This window comes from Tachysurus fulvidraco, chromosome 17, assembly GCF_022655615.1.
Source record: "Tachysurus fulvidraco isolate hzauxx_2018 chromosome 17, HZAU_PFXX_2.0, whole genome shotgun sequence".
NCBI lineage: Eukaryota > Metazoa > Chordata > Actinopteri > Siluriformes > Bagridae > Tachysurus > Tachysurus fulvidraco.
Window position 1 is genome coordinate 16,184,535 of NC_062534.1, and position 19,969 is coordinate 16,204,503.

General features: G+C 38.9%; 1 protein-coding gene across 6 annotated transcripts in view; it reads right to left on the minus strand.

Moving 5' to 3' along the window:
* Positions 1-5,976: 5,976 nt before the first annotated feature.
* Positions 5,977-19,969, minus strand: part of mid2 (midline 2) — a 113,865-nt gene continuing 99,872 nt past the window's right edge. For all 6 annotated transcript variants that reach the window (XM_027136208.2, XM_027136207.2, XM_027136209.2 and 3 more), the window contains 5 exons: positions 19,515-19,642; positions 19,283-19,426; positions 14,686-14,847; positions 9,368-9,575; positions 5,977-8,566 (listed from right to left, as the gene is read on the minus strand). In XM_027136208.2, the coding sequence (XP_026992009.1) occupies positions 8,164-8,566; positions 9,368-9,575; positions 14,686-14,847; positions 19,283-19,426; positions 19,515-19,642 (1,045 nt within the window). In that variant the 3' untranslated portion in view covers positions 5,977-8,163. The remainder of the gene's footprint in view (positions 8,567-9,367; positions 9,576-14,685; positions 14,848-19,282; positions 19,427-19,514; positions 19,643-19,969) is intronic.

Here is a 19,969-nt window from a genome sequence, read left to right on the forward strand (position 1 = left end):
CTCGCATTTTTAAAAAGCCAAAGTCAATGATAACACAACTGAATATTTTTAGTTAATGAGTTAATGAGTACCTGCGTCTGATTTACAGAAGGTTGGTTTGCTTAAATTGGAGACTGGTAGCTTTAATACTTGTCCTTGAAGTCCATTTGATCTCTTTTACCTTGTACACGATCCTCAGCCCTGATTAAAGGTGCTTTCAGGCAGATCTAATTAACTTGTTGGTTTACACTACATTAGGGGATGGGACAACAAATGACATAACAAGCTGCTTCAGAGCTGTTCATTACTTGTGCAATTAGAAATGTAATTATGAGGAGCTCCTAGTCGGGACTAGGGGATGTTGGGAATCTTTAGCTAATGGATCTTACACATATAGAAAATTTTAATTATTAACTGGAAAAAAAAATCCGAACACAATGATGTGTTCCTATCATTAATAAAGAGCTTGGCACGAACCGAGTGTCGGCTTTACTGTGCCGCTTAAGCAATGCTTTCCATCCAATCTTTTAGCGGCTTGAGGAAGGAGGACAAGGAAAGGAAAGGAAACAAGGACAAGAGGAGTCAAGGACAAATGAGACGTACTTGAAACATCATTGTGACTTGGCTTAAATGGATTCACCTATTAATTAAAACAAGTGAACACTCATGATTGTGAATGTTACACACCTGAGTAATAATGGGTTACATTAAACAAAACGATACTTCTTATGAATCAAAAGAAAATTATTTGTACCTATCGTCTATTTAATTAATCCTATTTGTTGTTATTATTGTTGTTCTAAATTTCTGGGTGGAGAGGTGGATTATTTATAACCGCATGCTAAAATAAAAAAGCACCTGCTTATCTTTGATCTAGAAGCTTTCTAACTCCTGTTCCCTTGATCCTTTAGAGTGTATTTTAAGAATTGTTATATGAGCAAAAATGGCAGACTATCATCGATTTACATGTCACTAAAGGATTTTAAATCCAGTCTGAGAGGCATCAGTTAGATTTGCAGCCCATGTCCTAGGATTACCTCCAACTGCTTGTTCTTAGAATTTTGTTAAGAAGTTCTAACACATAAGGTATTAAAGTATAAAGTAGACTTCTACATTTTAAAGAGAACAAACATTTCTTAGAAACATCATACATATCGGCCCTGAACTGGGCAAACTTAGAAATTAGCACTCATTATTTGACATACCTATTATATCAGGGCTTCAGTTTAGAATAATTATATTTCCTCAATAAGCCCTGGCAGTTGTTTAGTGGTCATGTGACATCTTCTGTCTTCAGCATTTGTAAATGTGCAGTTGTTTATTATGTGCATGAATACGGCTTTCCATTTGAATTAGCTTCCTCAGTAACCTTTTGAACCTCCTTGGGGACTATGTCTCTTCCGCTGTTTGCACCTGAGAGGATCCTTGAACTGCATTCTGCATTTTATTTCATTAGAGAGTGGCTAAGAAATATGGTTGGCTGGTTTAACACTCTGAGACTGAACCTATAAGCATCAGTTTTGTGCCAAAATTTTAAGGGCTGGCACCGCTGGAATAGTGTAATAGCCTCCTGGATGAACACAACTATGAAGCTATGACAAGTATAAATATTCCTTTACTCAAATATGTCTCTCTATTTGTCCTGACAGATCCCTTCTGAAAAAACCAAGTGGACTCCAAGAAAGAACCCATCAGGACCACACTAGTTGCCCCAGCAAGACCAGACCAGCTTTACCAGTGTATCTATGATGGTTGTCCAGCATAAACATTCCTGGAACAGCACAGCATGGATGTCTCACTATCTGTATACATACTTAGCCTTTACGCAAATGTTCCTTAAGCCTTTTATCAGCATGTTTGCTTGTAAGACCTTAGAGATTCTTGAGTTGTTATATTGAATAGTGTAGTGTGCTATGTATATACATACAAAACTCATGCATGATTCCTTTAATCATCATTTTTACTCATTGTATCCTCAGCCGACATTAGATCAAATAATCTTACTGTCTTCATTTTGGTTTGCAGTGCCATGTTTCTAGCTCCTGAGACTGTTTTCCCTGTCCATGTTTTTCATTTTTGTTAATGAATCGTGTCTTTGTTATCCCTGCGTTTGGGTTGGGTTTTTATCCTAACCGTGGCCACTGCCACCACTCTAACACTTACAGACATCAGATTAAATCATCCAAAAGTGTTTTAAGATCTAACGAAAGTTGTGCCTAAGGCTCTGTGTAATCGCTGTGTGATACTCTGCTAGTGGTACTCTGCTCCCAGTCCTTAGTGCCCTTTCACCACCTCTGGGACAAGCATGCCCCAGTGTGTCGTGGCATTCGTATTTCCATTCCATAGCGACTGCCTCGAAAAGAGTGTTGAGTTCCCTCAAAAGGGAACTACACCAGGTAATGTATGTAGGTTCACGAAGTAGGGAACAAAGATGCTGCTTTGCTTGCCATGCTCCGGGCTTCGTTGAGACAAGAAGAAGCTGGAGTAATGTGACGTAGATGCCATTTTGTGGTCTTGCTGGCAAATTCTGCTTCGTCACAAGTACTTGCCGATAAATCGGCACAATTGCACAAAGAGCTTTGACATAACTTCCACAAGGAAGCATTGCCACAGCATCAGCCATGACACAGCATCTCATTCTCTTCTCTGGCAAAGTTGTTAGCTATGTAACCCTGTGTATTTTCATATTCACAATTGGATGCATTCAGGGAGAATTTGCTTGTATTTAATTTATCTTTAATCCTTGTAATAACTAAATATATGGATAAAACTGAACTTTCTATATTAGCTTTACTGTATATTTAAGCTTTTTAATTCCTATGTACTTTCATATACAGTTCCCTCAGGAAATACAGGAATGGAAGGGTTTTTTTTAATTTCATGATATTTACCTCTTGGTTCATCACTGTTCAAATCTAGAGGCCACAGCACAAGATGCAAACCACTCGTCAGCAGTGAGAATCTAAAGGCCAGTTTGAAATTCACAACAAAATACACAATGGCTGTAAACAAATGAACAGTAAAAATGTAAGTGTCTTTCATCTACAACTGAAATGGATTACTGGCCATCTTGGATTGTTCTAGATTTCACTCAGACATTGCAAAGGGACAGACTCCCCAGTCTCCATCACACTGGCTGGTTCTGCTTAGAACACTATGTTGTGTGTATGAGTGTCCAATTAGAAGAAGACATCTGTTCAGTTGACTGTAACACTCCAGTGTTCATTTCTCCTTTTTCCAAAAAGATCACCAGAGCTTTTGCTTGTGGTGTCATCATCATCCAGTTTTTTAATCTTTCAGACATCTCCAGACTTCCCTCAGGCTGAAATCTACAATTTTCCTTCTATCTTGCTGCATCTCTTGTCTGGCACAATTGTTTATCTCTTTTCTAACATCTGATCAGTCTACCCAAGAGTAACTTTTCTTTTAGTCCCTTAACAATTCCTTAACTATCTGTGCCCAGGCTGACTGTAATCTGCTAACTTTCATATGTCTCTTCTCTTGGAAGAACAAAAAGTTTCAAATCTAGTGATCACAGGTGGTAGTCCTTCTACTGCACCACTTTTAGCTGTATAGTACAGAAGATATCAGGAACATCTAGTCTAGCCACAATCAAGAAAAAAGTCTTCTTTTTCTTTGGCCACACAAGTTAACCATAGTCAAGTACTTGAATCAGCGTTGCTTAAATCTACAAGATCTTCTGCAATGTTTTCCTTCATTGTGAATTCAGATGTGAATGGTTTCAAATACTGCCTTACACTAAAGGCTAATAGCTAGTTCATACCTTGTGTAACTTAGCAAGCTAGTCAGTAAACAAGTAGACTAACTGTTGCCTGTTGTGCAATGTGGTATTTCGAACATTAGTGACTTTCAGAATCACTGCTTGATATAAGGATAGACAAAATCGTAGGATCTAACTCATAAATCCTTTGCTACAACCTGCTAGTTATGTTCATTAGAATGAACACTTGTGGCATTTTAAAATCCCATTCCACTCCTTCATCCATGAGAAAGCTATGAAGATTGACTACAGTCCTGCAGTAAGAATATAACACAGGCAGAGAGCTGAAATCCTGCAGAGCCATACACTACGGGGATTACAGTAATTTTGAACGTTTCTGCAGAGTGGCATTTCACCAGAGAACACTAAATCTGTCTTGTGATAAAAAAGGATGAATCTACTGCACAATCCGAAGATGCCTGATTACAGTAAAGCCGTAGGCTTGTACAATTCACAGTCAAACTGCACTAAATGTGCTGCAGAAGCTTTAAGCCAATGATTGCAGTTTATGCTTTCGTATGCTACTGGAATTATAGTAATTAATATCTACAGTCACATGATCAGCTCTTAAATACCAGTTTGGGGAAAATGCAATAGATGATGATGATAACAGCATATATAAATGTGCAGCATGCATTCGTGTATAACAAGCATTCTGTAGCTTCAGCTTCCTTGCAAATACACCATGTCTTCCTTATAATATATTCCAAGCATGGAAATGGGTTTAATGAAGAGCACAGGAATATGAATTGAACCATCTTTAACTAAACTATCTTTAACTGACTGAGCAAAACAGCTTTAAGTGACGCAATATGCACAACAGCCACAGTAACTGTCTGCCAGTTTCTTCCAGTTCCTCCATTTTAATCATTTTCCATTTCGTTTGGGAACATCTCAATTCAGTCCCTTTGCAGTTTCCAAAGCAGTAATGGTGGAGTAATTAAAGAGGCTTGTGTGTGTCTCTTAAGAGCTTTGAATATAGGACCATTTGTGCACTTTTGCATTGTGGCTGATAAGCAGAATTATTGAGGAGCACCATAATCAGAGTGTCTACTGAGGCTGATGCAGGGCACATCAGCTCTGGGGGAAATAACCATTGCTGAATCGATGCTGAAAGAAGACACATTAAAAAGCACCTGATGGCTGGTCATGATATTAGATGGGAGGGATAATGGCTATCTATGAATAGTTTTACAATTAAACTATTAGGGTTAAGCATTTTATAACAAATAAGTGTGGTTGAATACTCAAATCTGATTGGTCCATAGTTATGCACTGTTTTCATCTAATAGCATGGTCTGTTGTGTGTTATTCGTTACATATCATAATGTGTTGATGTGGGCTATTACACAACTGTTACATACACTTACAATTAGAACAGGTTGTGAATCAAAAATAAGCAACATGCTAACAAACAAATTCTGTACAGTTCTATCATCTATTCTCTTGTGTAATTTGTATTTTGGACATCAAATACTCAAATAAAAAAAGAGAATAGACTAAAAATTATCCACTTGGTTTATGTTCATTACACTCAGAACTGCATTTCTTATACACCTCACCAACAATGCTATGGATAAACAATGTTACCTCTGTGTAAACACCTGACATACCTGTGACCGATAGGCTGCATGAATCTATATTATTAGCTAGAAAGGAATCAGGCTCAGCTTTGCACCTTCATACAGTTCTGTGTATTTTTCTTAAGACTACTCGACATGGTGTTATGCTTGGTTCTTTAAAATTTTGTTAACAGGGCATAATCTGTGATGGATGGCACAAATGAAACCTTATATGGACGTCTTTTTACCTTTGAAAGTCAGGGAGTTTAATCCTGCTAGTCCATTTATGGGTTTCCCGAACATCTCTGTTTAAGGCCATATTATGACTATTATGCAACGTGATCATCTGGTGCTGGATTCCTCTTTCTCACTACACCCCCTACTCTCTCCATTTTAGTCAAACTCACCCTTTGGTTTTCTGGCCTAACTGTGCCCTGTGCCAGGATAGCCAGCTGAAGAGCATGGGCAATGCCTGTCTCCTGACTGTGGGCACTCAGAACCCTGCCAGTGCAGCAGACTCCTCTCTAGCCTCTCATGCCTGTGGGGTTTGTAAGCACACTTGCTTGGCATCTTTATCCTTCTCTTCCTGTGACACAATCTGTGTACAGAGAGAATACAAATGTCAGTGCAGGACAACACACAAGTCAACCTGGATGTTTGGGATCAGATTTTTTTAATTGGGTTTCAGCTCACATAAATAACAATGTTCATATATTTGTATATTATACAATTTCATATAATATATATTTCCCCCTATGATTTACATCCTCGTCTTGCTAAAATCGATAGAACGTTCGACACAGAAACATGATAAACACAGTAGTGTTTGATCACCAAATAAAAAAAGAAAAAAGATGAAACTGTGTAAGCTCATATTTTTTCTTACTGGAGATGCAAAAGTGATCAGTTTTAAATGCAAAGAAATACACAGCTAGTTGTAAACCTGATATGCAGTATAGCAAAATGTTCAGTGATCTCTATGCTGCACATTCTTCTTACAAAACAGTATAGAATATTAATAGGAAGCAGTTCTACTGGTCAGAAGGACCTAGTGACATACACAAACAAACGATTCAAACCTGTCAGTCAGAGATGAACAGCCCCTGAATAAGACTTATGCATTTTGGAAAACCTTTGCTTACCTGTTACCCTACCTAAATGGCTTCTGAAATATAACTGTTATTAAAATAAACAACCAAAAAAAGTCAATAAAAATGGAAATGTTCAAAATGGACTCTCTCAATCCACATATATTGCTTTCATGTTTAGGGTCCACTATGGCATCTTAACTCAATTGACAATATAAAGAATCAAGATATTGGACAGCTGAAAATTTGTCAAGCTCGTACAGGAAAAAAATAAACCTTTGCAGCAACTGCCATTTATTGTGCATGTATGTTTCCAATAGTATTAATGTAATGATCCTCATTCGCCTTTGTCTAACCGTGACAATTAATAATGACCTCACAGAACACATGAGAAATAATAATATGGTGTGAACTTGCATTAACACTGTGATCAGAATCATGCTCTGGGACTATAGCACAAAAACAGCGAAAAGCAAAAATGGCCATGGGAGAGGGGAGAGCTGAGCTGAGCAGCCACAGGGGCAGAAAAATAAAGGAGAGAGACCTCACACATGACAATAGTAGCAGCAGCAGGAGAGTGCCATCAGTAGTATGTCTGCTCTCTTGGCTGCACAGAGACAGCATAGATCAGTTGGATGCCCATTTCTGTTTTAAGGAGGGGCTTACTATTGCCAATATACATTATCATGCTACACAATAATTTTTTGCCCACAATGTAGAAATGATTGTCTGTGACATCATTCACTGACTCCTCCCTGAATATTGTACTGAGGAAAATCATATACTGTATGAGGCAAAACAAAAAAAATTCTAAAGCAGTGATATGATGTGATTATTGGCTTCAAGATGCCTGCATGTTTATCTCAACATAGACTTCCCTTAGCAACCTGTAAAAAAATGAGCATGGAAGCAATTATCGTTATTATTGGACCCTTCTTTCAACTGTTAAATTGGACATAAACTGTATTCCATAAAGCCCTTTGGAGATTTAATTCACCCGCAATGCTTTCATGTGTTGGTGAGATGGATTTAGCTTTACAATAAAAAAAAAACCCCAAAACAAACCCTACATGAATCAGTACAGATCCATGTCTCTAAAATCAGCAGTGGGACTGTCATGCTTTTCCACAAAATACAGAACAAGAAACCAATATAGTGGAACAAATCACAGAGGAAATACATATCATGCTATCTAGACAAAAAACACAAAGAAAATGTTCTCCTTGTTCTCCCTGAATAAGAAAGTGTGAGTTTGTTTCATCAGATATTATTAAATGTTAACCTCAGTAGAAACTCCATATCTATATCCCTTTTTCTATTAGAAGATAAATCCACTATATTATATCCAAACAATGTTCTGCCCTGTCCTAAGTCAAGTTTCTTTTTTCTCTTTTTACACACGGGGCACTCAAAAATGTTCAAAAAAAGTGCTTTTAGGGATAACAGTAAATCTGACAAAAGAAGCAAATCAACCTATTAGTCGTGAATAATTTACATACTTTTCCCACTCCATTAAAGATCTCACAATCCATGACTAATAGTCATGCAACATGACTCAAACACCCCTGACTGCAAAGAACAAGAAAAAATGAGCATCCTTCAAACCTAGCTCCACCGATTCTATCCACACCATGAACAATGTGAGCCAGTGGTAGGGCCAAAATAAATGTGAGGAAGCAGAGTGGACAAAATGAGCCCATTGGCCCTAGAGACAAAGTTCCTGGAGCGTTCTGGAACAGTCTGTGTGAGTGTCTCAGTTGCAGCTCTTCATAGTCAGGCCATATGGAGACTCTTGCTGCCGGCTGCTGCCGTCCTGCTGCTCAGGGCAGTCCACAAAGTCGGGCACAGGCAGGCCAGACAGGATCATCAATGATTTATTCGAGATCATAAAGGTAGGGGCAACAGGAAGCAGGAAGGAGATGTCGAAGGTGTGCAAGTGCTGTGAGTTCATGGCATCATAGAAGGAGAGGGTGTTGTTGTCATAGTCCAGTAGCACGCCGAGTCTCCGCAGCTGCAGTGACGCCTCCACCAGCATCTCTTTACCGTTGTGCCGCACCAGGAAGTTATTGTTGCAGCGAGAGAACACCCATGATGATGAGTTTTTGCCATTCCACTCATTCTTTGGAGCCGATTTGTATGCCACACCCACGGTGTACCTGTAGAACATGGTGTGTTGAGAATGCAGAGGTTGTGTCAATCAAAGATATTCAACTTCTGTGTTCAGTTTGGCAGATTAAAAATCAACGCCCAAGCCCAACCCATGTATGGTTATTATTGCTATATAGGACAAACTTTTTCATAACAGATTTGTTTATGAACTAAGACTTTCAATTAGAAGTGGACAGCAAGACCCTCAGTACATGCTAGATCAATTCAAAAACAAAGCTAAGACCAAAGGTATCAGTACTGATCATGGTTGATCTTGTTTTTTCTGCCTGATAAAGCTAAGCACAGATAACATGTGAAAAGCAATAGTCTAAGGTTAATCTTATCTGTATAATTGCCATAAAAAAATTTTTAAACCAAAAAAAATAAAAAAAATAAAAAAAAGCGTTGCATGCCGGCTACCTTTCACCATGTCTGAAATGTTAAAGCATAAAGGTTTTGCAGAAGTATAAAACTCAAAATGTATTATTAAGTCAAACATAATTAATTTAGCCAGCAGATGATGGGTTGATGGTTGTGTTCATCTGATAATAAAGGCTGACGTAAACCTGCTGTTTTTGTGTATAGGTGGAAAGCGGTTAAAAAAGACAGATAGGAATGGCTGCTAAGCAACAGAAAAGTAATGTTTATTAGTAATTTATAGTAGGATGATGAATGAAAGATGCTGTGGAGCTTACAGGGGTATTTTTTTTTCTACAAATCAGGTGCGAAAAAGCAAGTAATTTACTGGCAGGTACACCTTAACTGTGTTGAGGAGCCTTGTTCCTGTCCCACAGTAATGTTTCACTCACCACGTGGATGCTCCTAACAGCACCTCCCAGTAATGGCAGCCACTGTCGATGAATACGTTGCCAGCAGCACCATAGGAACCTGTACCACTGAAGCGCTCCGGTGTGTGGCTCTTCTTTAAAGAGCTCTCATCCTTCTCCATGGTCAAGCAGTCGTTGGACAGGCGCAGCTTCTTATGGGCCGTCTTTGGGTCCAGTTTAAAAGGCTGGCCTGCGAATGAGGAGAGATGAATAAATCCAAAGACAGCAGGTACTAGGCTTGGACAAGGTTTTTGGAGCTTGGTCAAGTTAAGCATTTTTCCTGATGCTAGCTTTTAAATAGCTGAAACATAGAATAAATTAAGCAAAGAAGCATGGACAGGGAGGAAAATGTGAACATAGGAGACATCTATGAAATACAATAACTAATGAAGAAACTACTGCTCATTAAAAAATAATAATCATTAAATTACATTGTCTATGTGATTTCTGATGCATACATTTAAACAGCTCTGTGCAATCCACAATGTGTCTTTTAATACAAACTTCATGTATATAATTACCTGGTAAAATCAAGGAAGGTGGAGATTTGGAAAAGGAAAATCAGTGAAAGAGACTGCAAATCTAGTTGAGTATGTTTCTCCTAAAGAGTTTTCAACCCCTCAATGTCTCACTGCAGAAGTCTGGCATTGGGCTTTAAACACAGGTCAGGATTGACATTTTACTCAAACCTGCAGCAAATCTTCTGATTCCCACCCTAATGACTGACAGCACAGCACAGCACAGCGATCAGCCACATAGTGAGTTACTGTGTTTGGCTATGGGACATTAAAACCAATTCCATTAATGTGCACTTGTGCTTTGAACTGCTTATTGTGGTGAGTGGAGTCCTCCCCAAACACATGCACAGTCTTGCCTTTCCACTGGGGTTGTGTCTGGCAAACAACAAATGTAACTTGCATACCCACATGCAGACACATGGCATGCTATAGTCACAGTAACTGAAGCAGAATACCTGTGGGCTTTTGTAACAAATGAACAAACTACTTTAATACAAAGAATGTGGAGTGATCCCATGGAATTCAGTGAGAGCATCCGTAACAGTCGACAGCAGAAGGAAGACCGCCACATTTCTAACTCTGAAGGGATCTGATAAGAACATGTTCACAATGTAAACGTAAGTGCTGATTAGTGCAGTCAGAAGGAAAGGGTGTTTCATCTCACGTTGTGTTCCAATACAAGTGGGAATAACACCAACACAATTGTCATCTGTTGTTTTTTTGTCCTCCTAATGTGACTTACGTAGTTCTGAAAGGTTTCCTTTTGTGTAATGACTATAAAGTGTTAAAAAAAATAAATAGTAAATGACATTCAGGAAGTGTGCTGTCTAATAATGAAAATCTGGGCAACAAAACAAGCGCAAAGAGGACAACTCTTAGACATGTAACAGCTTCTCATTAAGTATTCCACACACTTATTATTGTTTATTCTAATTAAGACACAATAAATGAATGCTTCAATTGGCCTGTAGGTGCCAAGACATAAACAGATATGCCTCGTGTCTAATAAAGCATGATCATTTCAATTCCCAAGATGAGAAACTGCATAAGTCATGAACATTCATAACACATTCATAACATAAGCTGTTATGACACCACACACACCCCTCACACACACTCTTCACTCTCCTGCCATCTGGAAAAAGGTACCATAGCATTCAGGCCCTCACAACCAGACTGTGCAAGTCTCTTCCCCCAAGCCATTCGGCTTCTCAACAAAAAAAACTGAACTATGCCAAACACACACACACACACACACACACACACACACACACACACACACACACACACACACACACACACACACACACACACACACACACCTATGTGAACTAAACGAGACTGTACAAAACAATCACTCACTCCACTTCTGTTTTGCACACCACATTTCAATACCTCACTTAACTGCTGCTACTACATAAGTTTGTACACGTTAACAACTGTTGCACAATGTAAATTATAAGACAGTATTCACACTGGTCAGTGTTATATTTTGTCTTGTATTGTCAGTCTGCACTGTCCTTGTTCCGCACTGTTGCACTAGGTTGCACGTTGCACTTTATGTGACTAGGACTTAAGTCCTTAACTCTATGTTGTTTTATGTTTCATGTAGCTTTATGCCATTTTTTAGTAGCACTGGAGAAACGTTATTTCACTGAGTATTGCGTCAGCAATATATGGTTGAAAATTATGCTTATATTACTATATAATATATTGCTTATTACTATAAGAATACTGACACTGAATCAATTTTAGAACAACAAACCCCATTCATTTTGTTTCATGTTTGTCATCAACTGTCATCAGCTAAGTATTAAACAGAGCCTTCTGTTGGACTTGCGCACGCACGCACGCACGCACACACACACACACACACACACACACACACACACACACACACACACACACACACACACACACACACACACACACACACACACAAAATCTTGCTGCTGATCATGATCAACACCTAATTATACATTTCATACACTATGGAGTTGTAACTGTTTAGGCTGCTCACTGACTGGGGATAACACACTAATTGGAATATTTTTCAGCACAGCTTGATTTCTCATCCCTCATATGATGAATAGACATTTTAGTTGATGCTTAAAGGACTATTTGAGATATACTGCAAATCTTGATAATCTAAGGTGGACTGAAAATAGAACTCACCTGGGGCTTGCAAAAGTAAACATACTAAATATTTAAGATAAAAAAAAAGTCTCACAACAAACCTCGAGGCAGCTATTTCACATTTATAGCCTCTGTCATTTCAGCTTTGATTTCTAGCTTACAAGCCCCCAAAATACAATGCCTCTTATCCTTGGTTGCCCTTAAGACATGATATGACATTATATTACGCCTGGCTCAAAGTAAGAGTTGATTAAGCCCTATCTTCACTGTGTGCTACAGGCATACTATTGAGAACATCCTGACAAGACGTATTAAAGTCTGACATGTGTCCTGGTAATTGCACTGTCTCAGACCTGTAACAAAAACCTAAAGCCAAATTATTTACTCCTAGGGTCTCTTTGCTCCCCTGCTAGCTGCTGAAAGGTCATGAAACATTTAGGCCATTTGTGCCAGACTAAGAAACAGCTTCTTTCCCCAAACTGACAGACTTCTTAACAACCTGCTGTTCCCCACCACCTCCTCCAGCAATCAAACACCGTCCAAATTCCTCTTCCAGAGGTTTGAGATGCGTACTAGATCATATCGCATGCAATGTCTTCATTTGTTTATATAACTATGGTAATGATTCAAGTACAGACTTACTTACTATTAGGCATTTTGATAACACACACACACACACACACACACACACACACACACACACACACACACACACACACACACACACACACACACACACACACACACATTCAATAAATATAAGGCTTGAATACACAATAGTTTGAATGCCAGTAGCAAAAACAAACAACAACAAAACATTTAGTAGACTAAACATTTTGGATGTTGCATGAGACAGAAAAAAGGGCAGTAAGAGCTGTTATGCATAAATAGTGAACTTTAATGAAATTTCTGACAGGAATTACTGGCCACTCATTTATCACACACGAATCCCAAATGGCATTTAATTAATCATATCAAGTCATTTTGAATCTGTCTGATGGGGTTTATTAATATCCCAATAGACTTGAAGAGAAGCCTTAATTTTGTCACATATACATTACAACACAGTGATATTCTTTCTTCGCATATCCCAGCTTTTGAGGTTGGGGTCAGAGCACAGGGGCAGCCATGATACAGCACGCCTGAAGCAGGGAGAGTTAAGGGCCTTGCTCAAGGGCCCAACAGTATATAGTTCTGGGACTTGAACCCTGATCCTTCAATCAACAACTGCATGTTAAATGATTTAAATGAATAAATTTTTGAGGCTAAATCCTAACTTAAATTTTCTTAATTTAAAAACTTATTTTAAATTTTCTGCTTTCTTGTAGATATATAGTTTATGCACTCTTTCTCTTACCTTGCGTTGTATATGTACCAAGATTCTATATAGTAAAGGTCAAGATGACAAGTGACAAGTTCTTCTTGACTCTTGTTGCTAGCTACATTCTCCCCACACACACTGACTACTTGTGGAGTTGTGTTTCTGCTTTTAGCAAGACTTCATTTTAATGATGCATTTAGCAGCAGCTCTGCTTCTGGATAATTACAGCCAGCTGATCAAGCTGAGACAGAGACTTGCTGGAAACAAAAGACAATAGTGTTTCAGAATTTGCTCGTTCTGAATCTCTTCATCAAACACAAAGAGCTTATGTAAATGCATTCAAATAGGAGTGCTACTTCTTAGATTAATCTATTGTGCTGTGTGAGAGTGTACATGTAGGGGCAAGCGGAAAGAAAACAGACGAGGGACATGCAGAAAGTCGCAGGCACAGGAGGCACTGCAGCCTTGGGCAGAATCTCAAGACTGAAAATTGCGCTATGCAACAGTGTTCCTGGTAAACACACCTGCTGAGTAACACGACCCTTACTATAAGATTTCCTTAACTGGCCTTAGCACCGTCACTGTTTAAAGCAAGTCTTTACCGTGCATGCTGTGTGTTGAGTAAACTAACAGCACTGGAAACCCAAGCCAACGCCACAGGAATTTATCAGGCAAACAAATAAAGCAAAAAATAAATAAATATAAATAAATAAATCTTAAAATAAAATAAAATACAGCATCTGGGTGGTAAAAAAAAAAAGAGGAAACAATAAAAGAATAAAACATTAACCTTTGCTTCCAGCCTGTATTTCACTCCTAAAGCACCACAGAGCAGCATAAAGCCTCTCATCCAGTCATCTGTTTAAATAATATCTGCTAGAGCATGTGGGTGTTTTGTAACATGATTGAGAGAAGGCGGGATGAGGTGTTACCATGCAGGTGACATCTGGACACAAACACCCACGCTACACAACAGTGCTATTATTATCAGCAGGCTCAGTTTCTCTCTATCGATGGAACAATGATAAAAAGCTGGTGTGTGACAGATCTATAGAATTTACCCGATCGCATGTCTTTACCCGACAGATTAATCTACACGCTGAGTCAACCAATTTTTCAGAACAGAATTTAAATAGCAATCTTTCATTAGCTACAGATCGTAATTCTTATCAAACATACAGCCTCTGGGAGTTTGGTACTGATGAACCAAATGCATATTTTGAAAAATATGCATAGCAAGTGGGAACATAAAGGGTTTAAAGTGATTCGTTAAGTTTGTTGCTTAAAAACATTTTTATTTTTCCTTGCTGTGGTGTGTGGCTTACTGTTGGTTTTGAGGCGTGCTGGCTCGCTATTTCGGCTGCCAGCCTGGTTGATTGCCTTGACAAAGAATATGTAGCGAGTACCACTCTGAAGTCCGTGCACAGTGTAATGATTCTGCTTGATGTTGGGCACAATCATCCAACTGTCCACTGAGTTATACAGACCTACAGTGAGAGTGAGTGAGAGAGAGAGAGAGAGAGAGAGAGAGAGAGAGAGAGAGAGAACAACACAGCAAGATGGGAGACAGAGAGGCACAATGTGTTAGAACAAATGAACACACAAAGAAACAAACCCTTCTTAATTAATCACATATTTCAAATACTTCCACATAAATGTCACTTGCATAAACTCCTTTACTTTGTTTTATTATTCCTGCACCTGCTGTTCTGGAGGTTTCTATAGTTTTAGGAAATACCATATGAAATCTTGCTTTACTCTCCTACTTTACAAATGTTTTTTTTTCACCATGTAGGGGATATATCGATCTGTCTCTGTGGGGTTCCAGGATGTGTGTCTCAAGCAAACAGAAACAGCAATATACACTTCCTGAACCCTGATTCTTATGGTGTTACCATTTATACAAAGCATCTCGAGGGAACATCAGTGCATAGACATGAATCTGACTGTCAATACTTCCAGTGTGTGAGCTACAGACGTGCTTCCTTTTCACCAAGCAACCACAATATGTCCGCCCCAGGGATTAGCACTCTATCTTACAAAATCACTGAAATTAAATGTCAAACGCCTACACCTAGAAAACAAGATTCCAGTATGCCCAGAAAGGACAGCTGAACGGCATTAAAAACGGACTTTCAAACAGCCCCAGTCAAACATTCACTGTCACTCGTTCTGACCAACCACATACTGAGAAAATCCTTCAACAATTTATATCTTTCCTTTGCTCTGGACTTCTTCAAGATTCTTCAGTATAAAGTAGAAAATATAAACACTTCAACTGTCACAAATAAAGAAGGGAAGACTTCAGACAAGCTCAAAGGTGCCTTTCGTGTGTTTCAATTGTTTCCTGGGTAATTTTTAACAGACATGAAAAATAAAAAAACAAGGGAAAAAATGGGTTATTAGTATAGCTACTACAGTATGAGGATGTTTTATTGTCATTCAAACTTGACGACTGACTGCTCTGAATGAAATGATAAAAAAAAAGCAAAGGACACTGAATGGAGAAGGAATGCACATACTGTACAGTAGTATTATCACTTCCAGTTTTTCGGTATGTGTGTGTAGGCAGATATAAGTATGAAATAAAAATGAGGAAACATCTGAAGAGTACTGTGATGTTCCAGCCCCTGCCTGTGAATCTAAGCCTATTTTTGATGCGCTAGCAGTGAGTTTTTATGTATATGCACTGTGTGTTTTTGTGTAAACAGGTGTGCTTTCATGTACAAGATGCCACTGTACCCTTAATATCTGTGATCGGCTTGCATTCTGCATCTCAATAACCCAAGCAGATACATACCATTCCTGCCATCACACCCAGTCTAACCCTTATCATAGGTGGCCTCTGAGGCCTTTATTCTCATCTCATTTTTCTCAGCAATCCTCAAAAGCCCAGCTTATGAATATCTGCACTATAAAGAACTGCTTTTGCAGGAGTCATGGACAATGTTATCACAAATAAGCCTGCAGTAGCTTCCCTGAAACCGGTCTCAGTATGAACTTGAAACAATGACATCATGTGTACATTATTATCTTCCAGGCTAATCAAGCACTTCATTGAGCACTCTGGAATTCTTCAATCCAAGTGGTCTGAATTGTGTTGATTAATCCTTTATAACAGCAGGGCTCTAACAAGAGAACCTGCTGCCTGGCAAAGCACAAGTGTATATTTATCTGCTCATGCTAATAGGTTATCCTAACTATAGTAACAACTCGTCACAGGGACTTGAATGGCGACGACCTTAAAAATGATGCCACACAATAAGCAGCTTTAGAATAACAGCTAGTTATTATTTAACAGCCAAATATATAGAGAGGCTTTTTGTAAGGAGATATTTAACATGCATGAAAGTCAGAGCTGCTCTATTTAAGTTTTCCACTGAGGGAAAGTCTTCAGGACAGAGGCACTGCTGTGCTTTTTTTTATTAGCTTATTAACATCAAGAGAGAAAAAGAAAAAAAAAGAAGGTTGTTAAAGGAACTATACAGCATAACCAATCCTCTATCCACTGCTTCTGTAGCACAGATTACCAATTTTGATTACTTAGAATTTTGTACATGAAACTTGTTTCCCCAAATCTTACTTACCTCCAATAAAAGATCCAGAGCATCTGACTATATAAACAAATGCATTGCTGCAATTTAAAAATACAGCTGACTAAACAGTTCCCAGTATCATTCTACATACACTTATACAGAAATATTTATTGATGCATCAACAAGTGCCTTTAGATTTCCATTACAATTGCACTTGGAATAAACTTTCTCAGTAGGTGGAAACCTGTTGAAAATGTTCTTCTTGGCTCAATTTCAAAGCCTTTGGGTGTAATGACTGCATTTGACTGTGAAGGAGTGGCAGTGTCCTCTGTGCCATTATTTCTGTGTCCCTTCACTCACTTTACTTTGCATTACCTGTCTTTGATAGTACACTGTCTTGTAAAAGTCAAAGTCATTCATTCATTCATTTCAACCCTGCTCTGAGATGAAATAAGCCACCTGGCAAAATAATCAAATGGTAAAATACGAACAAACCTATAATTCATGAACCAGCTTGAGATATGAATAAGCACTTAGACGGATGCTGATCAGATGACTCTTTCCACTGCTTACTATAACATAATTAAAAATTTTACTCTGATAACAGATCAGCATTCCCCCAGTTCTCTCCATTTTAAAAGACAAACAGGTAAATCTGTGCAACGCAGCACAAGTATGAGTGCCTGTGAGGCTGGAAATGCCTTCTGCTGCTGGCTTAGCATGCAATGCCAGCAATCCTCATCACAATCAATCACCGCCACAATAAAAGCGGAGTAAAGAGCATTAGCTCAGGTCAGATGTAATCGTGCCTGATGCCAGGACAGCTCACACGGATGGGAAAAACAGCAGGCTAACCCATCCTCCATGCTTGGGCTAATGACTGGCCTGGAAGAGTGCAGTCCCTGAACAAGAGACTGAGAAAGCTTTTCACTTCTCGACTTCTGCCCCATTAGTGTGAGATCTGGCTGAGATAGCTGTCTTTGGAGCTGTTTTTAATTAGCCACCAAGGGCTGCTTTTGTGTCTGTGCCAAACAGGTAATTGCTGATATCTGACCTGTAGAGAAGGGCAAGGTAAATGTATAGCTGTTTTGCATATTTTAAACAGGGACGGAGCATATGCTTGTTTATCTTGACTGTGGAGTAACTGGAGTAACATAAAAGAAAACTGAAACGAACTGTTGTCAATTAGAATTTTTTTGTTGTCAAATCGATAATAATTAAATGCAACAAGAACACTTATTCAATGCATTCCCAGGAAACCTTTTCAATATTTTCAAATTACTTCAAGGCAATTCCTCTGAAACCTATCAGAAGAAACATATAGCAAAAAAAAAACAACAGACTTAGGCCTTAAATTTGATTTGGTTAGTAATAAAAAAATAACGTGGATGTCTTCTGAATGGATTGTTTACATGTAAAAACCAAGCAAAGTAAAATGGAAAGGGCTTACATTTCTCCTCATGGGATAGAAGCGAATGCTACCAATAACCAGCTAGTGGCTTCACTTAAGCGCTTGCATCCAGAGAGCAATGGAAAAAGTTGTCAATCTGGGAAGAAAGCATTCCTCTCCATTTCTCAGCTTCTCGGCTTGAATTCTCTAAGGAAGCTGCAGTAACAGTGGCCAGACCAGTGCTCCTGAGTCTCCGGGCTATTAGTAGCTAAAAAAAAAGTGCTGCTGTAACTGGATGAGTACAGTTCACTCCAGCATAGTGAGAGAGGGAGGAATAGAGACATATGGTGAGTAAGGAAAAGAGGGAAAGGGCAGAGAAACATGTGGGAGAAAAAAGTGAGATAGAATAAAGAAATGATAAGCACAGTGTGTATTTGTGTGGGAGTGTACAGGAGTATGTGAAAAACGTGGTGCTGTTTTCGAGTGCCACTCTAGAACTGGGCCTCTGGATTGCACTTCTCACTTTCTCTCCTCTTAAACCCCTTCCTCTGCCAAGATCACGTCAAGAATAGTGATGTCACCACTTTTATCTAGTTCAAAAATGGACTTTCATTAACATGCATGTTAATGAAAGGTGTGGTACTAGTATGAGATCATAAATTGTAAAATGAGAGTCAAGTACAGTATATTTCCGATGCCAGAAAGATTTGTGTCAGCAGTGAATCCTCTGGAAAGCAGACCTCACAAGAAGCTTTGTTATATAATGGAGAGCATGCACAAACACTCTTCTGCTGGGCTCTAACTTACATAAAACCTGATCTCATCCTGCACTGCAGAAGTACATTCTTGACTTTAGCAGCTCATATTTCTAATTTTGGACTGCAAATTCAATACCTATTCTCCAAAATATCACACAAAGCTGCATATTGCAAAGGCAAACTAAATGTGCAAAAGGCACATGCCATGCCATACTCCGTATTTTAATATAGTACTCACTGATGAAGTTGGTCTGGCCCGTGTAGATAGTGTACTGCAGTTCATAAGACGTGACACTAAACTCGTCCTCAGAGGTCCAGTGCACGGTGATGGTGTCGTGGGAGGCTGTGCAGAGCTCATCTCGAATAGATGGCGGATTAGGGGCTGGGAAAATATATAAAGCTCATTGTTAGCATAATTTACTTCCCTGCTCAGAAAAAGGAATTGTAGGGATGCTGTGTGTCTGACTCACCTGTCAGGTAATCCAGCCCCTCCAGGATTTTCTTTTCTCGGGAGAAGTCAAGGGCAAAATTGTCAAAGGCCTCATTCAGATTGACATCCGGGATAAGGACCTGTGAGGAGGCTGTAGCCATGGCAACCCTGGGTGTCAGTGAGAGAGAGACAGATGCGCTGTGAAAGCAAGCTCTACTTGCCGTTAAACTTTATTTAGCCCTTTTAGCTTTATTTTACTGTGACAGCCATGGTACAATCTCATCTCAGAGCACAATCAAAGAGACTTAATACTGTTGGTAATGGTGCTGCTGGGGCAATTATGGGTCCACAGTCTCACACGCATTGCTGTGGCAGGGTGTAAGCACATTAATATAATACAATATCATAATACTTATTTTTTTAATAAAAATGTAAATTAAAAAAAAAAGAAAAAAAAAGAAAACAAAAAATACACAATATAATTTTATAGCTTGT